Source organism: Triticum aestivum, chromosome 3D, assembly GCF_018294505.1.
Source record: "Triticum aestivum cultivar Chinese Spring chromosome 3D, IWGSC CS RefSeq v2.1, whole genome shotgun sequence".
In the NCBI taxonomy this organism is placed as follows: Eukaryota; Viridiplantae; Streptophyta; class Magnoliopsida; order Poales; family Poaceae; genus Triticum; species Triticum aestivum.
This window is the reverse complement of record NC_057802.1, coordinates 1,710,400-1,714,014: the sequence shown is the minus strand read 5'-3', so window position 1 is coordinate 1,714,014 and position 3,615 is coordinate 1,710,400. Positions and strand designations below refer to the sequence as shown.

The window sequence follows — 3,615 nt, the reverse complement described above, 5'->3', positions numbered from 1 at the left end:
ACCCCCCCCCTTTCAAAAAAAAAACAAAAACCCCAGCCCTTAAAATGCTGACGCGTGGATGCCTATTGGTCCCGGTTGGTGGCACCAACCGGGACAAAAGGCCCTGCCTATTGGTCCCGGTTGGTGGCACCAACCGGGACCAAAGGCCCCCCTGCCTGGGCTGGCAGCAGCGGCCACGTGGAGGACCTTCTGTCCCGGTTCGTGTAAGAACCGGGACTAAAGGGTTAGGGGTTTAGTAACGATCCTTTAGTCCTGGTTCGAAAACCGAGACAAAAGGCCCTTACAAACCGGGGTAAAAGCCCCATTTCCTACTAGTGGATGCATCCCCCTTTTGTAATCCCATGCGGCGCAGGATAGACCTTAGTCCTTAGCGTAGCTTTGATGCACCTGTGATGGAACCTGATGGAGCTCGTTTATGTTGCTCGCTTTTGGTTTCATTAATGAAATCGGAGGGAAACGTCTTTCATTAAAAAAAAATGGGATCATGCAGCCGGCTCAATTGTTGTCACAGGTAATAACAATTGTTGTCACTGATTAATGTACATATTTCTTACTTCAGTTTTTCTGATGTTTCCCAGAAGCTGGAGGTGTAGTAAAAGATGCTTCAGGAAATGATCTCGATTTCTCGAAAGGCAGATTTCTTGATCGTGACACAGGCATCATTGCACAAATAAGCAGTTGATGCCATTAGTCCTGAAGTCTGTCCAGGAGGCAATCAAGGAGAAAAACCAGGCATCTTCCACATTGTAGAAGTTTTTTTTGAACCTTCCCTGTTGTAGAAGTTGGATTGGTCCAAAATGATGATCGTTAATCACACTGTTTATATGTAAATGGCCTTTTGTTGGAACACATACATGATACAACCCTTGTTATACAAGATTTGTACATATCGCTGTTGTAGAAGTTGATAGGCAGCCATGCCCTAAAAGAAACTCAATAAGAGAAAAATTTCCCTGCAGTTATAAATATCTTAGCATGGCTTTGTTCAACATATATGTCAACAACAGTACAGTACATCAACTTTCCTTTTTCTGAGCAGTAGCCAGTCTCTTATATTGTTTCTTTCAGAGTCAAATAGCAAAAGGTAATCTGTGTTTCTGTGTCTATGCAAGTAATCTGTGAGTAGTATTGTAAATTGTTTCTAGATGGAACGCAGGTAATCTACGCAGGAAAGTTGCTTAATGGAACAGTAAGAAATTCTGGTATTATCTATGGTTGGAGAAGGCAATCTGTGCGTAGTGCAATAGTATTGTAAATTGTTGCTAGATTGATGGTAATTTATATTGCGCGAGTACATATGAACTAGTAAAGTGGCTGTATGCATATCAGATTTAAAGGCCTGGCGCAATCCTCCATTATCTTAAAAGCACACATCAACTCGGAAAGAGATGTCTTTTTTCTTCAGCCTTTACACACTAAATTTGCTGCAGAAGGCTATGATGTTCTTGCTGAATTCGCTGAAATCAAGTCAATGGTTTCTTTTTTTACCTCAAAAATTAAAATCGTAGGATCACTCATTTGCCAGTCGAGTTCAAGGTGTTAAAGTTCTTGCAACAGTGGGCATGCTTACATGGGAACTGGAAAGCCCTTTTCATTCAGAAGCTTTTCTTGCCCCAGCAGAATTTATAGGAAATGGAGACCAACACTTATGAATATTGCACTTTTGAATTACATTGCGAGCAACTCTCAACTAAATCTATCACATATACTTTCAATTCCAAATATCTTAGTTTCCAACCCCAGCAAATATGAAATCTTAACTCAACTTTCCTAACGAAAAATTGCAACAAGAAAAAAAAGTTTCGGACTACAAAACATAACAGGTGGAGCGCCGCAGGTGGAGGTGATGAAACCTGGTAGACGATGCGTGAGAACATAACAAATAAGTATTCGCGACGGTAGCAGATGTGTGAGAACCTGGTAGCCCACCAGTTAAAAACATAACATCTTGAAAAGATCGCAGTTTCGGCATGTGCTGCTGTAATTTGATATGATCTTCCCAAAGTAATTAAGATGCAGATACAACATCACCTTACAATGCCCCTAACGATCGAGGACGAGGCTAAGATAGCCATGGCTTTCTATGTATTAATCTAGATAGCAACAGATTAATCTAACCTAATTGAACTGAATCGGTGCTTAACATTGAGTACATGTATTGAGGTGGCTAATCCATAGTTCCATACAGGCCTTGACTTGGGTAGAAAAACGGTCCTATAAATGTGGGATTGCAAGCATTCTAATCATCAGTAAAAAGGTGATTTACATAGAAAAATACAGTTTCCTCAACAAGGAAAGAGAGTCAACGGCACGGCGAAGGCGCGCATCACCTTCCAGTATTATTGGATAGTACTACAGCGACACAGAAAGGCAAACCCTGATGGACAAGCAGCTGATGTATAGAAGCAAGTCAACACACACAAGCTCTATGGAAGAAGGACGAACATTGAATAACCATAATTTCACATTGCGATTCATTATTCAACAAACATAAACAGAAATACAGAATATAAATCCTCAGCTAAAAGCTGGAGGTGATGCGCCACGACCCATATTCCTCCTGTGCCATCCCACAAAACCGGGTCGTGGCGTTTACAGAAATCGAAATCTACGCACGACTACAGGGAGGGAGCCATGTTATTCCTATGCAATGCAGGGCACACCCGATTACATGTTTTTCCTATGCGTGCCCGTGGCACCCTTTCTTCTTCTTGCAGCTGCTGTTGCAGTCGGTGTTACAGGTGGGATGGCAGTCCTGGTCAAACTGGCCGCGCTTGCAAACTTCGCAATTATTGGAGTTGTCGCTGACGCCCACGCAACTCTTTCGAGCTTCGGTCTCGCAGTCACAAGTGCATGTGCCGTCGCTACTGCAGCAGGTACCCTCTGTGTTGCACCGCTCGAAGAGCTGACGCTGGCAGTCCGCCAGACCGCTGCGGCTGAAGTCGCAGTATTCGCTGCAGGTGGTTTGAAGCTCCTCGGTGCACTTGGTACTGCATACCGTGTCGCAGTCGCTGCATAAAGGCCTCGGAAGCACCTTCTTCTTGCAGCCGTTGCTGCAATTTTTGAGACACTCGGGATTGCAGTGCTGGTCGAAGTAGGCGCCCATGCAACCTTCGCAGTACCCTGCTGTTGATTGGGTGTCGTAGCAGTAATTGGCGCAATTGGCTTCAGCCTCCGCGGTGCAGTTGGTACGGCACATCGTCTCGCAGTCGCTGCATAAAGGCATCGGACCCCCCAGGGAAGACATGATCAACACAGAGAAAACAACAGCAGCAATAAGAGAAGCTCCACCTGCAGCCATTGTTGTCGAGCAAGCTTTGTTTCTAGCTAGAGAGGTAGGTCAATATGTGGAGCAAGAGAATGTCTCAGGAAAAGAGATGTCAATAAGCTAGCCAGTTACTTGCTATATGATGGAGCGCCTGATACTATTTATAGGCTAGCTACGTAGGCCTAAACTGAATTATATGGATGGACGACTATCTAATGTAAGCTACTCAATGTTACAATTTGGCTAAAATAATGTTGCAAGTTGGTTTGAGGAGTACATATATCATATTCACCTTTACTGGGCTCCATTAATTTCCCTGCACCGTCTTGACCCTTGAACAACTCCAA

At 43.9% G+C, this 3,615-nt stretch overlaps 1 protein-coding gene across 1 annotated transcript; it reads right to left on the bottom strand.

The window, feature by feature from the left end:
* Positions 1-2,509: 2,509 nt before the first annotated feature.
* On the bottom strand, positions 2,510-3,376 carry LOC123073564 (keratin-associated protein 5-1-like). The gene has a single exon (XM_044496652.1). The coding sequence runs from the start codon at positions 3,299-3,301 to the stop codon at positions 2,681-2,683; it is 621 nt and encodes a 206-aa protein (XP_044352587.1). The 5' UTR covers positions 3,302-3,376; the 3' UTR covers positions 2,510-2,680.
* Positions 3,377-3,615: the final 239 nt, after the last annotated feature.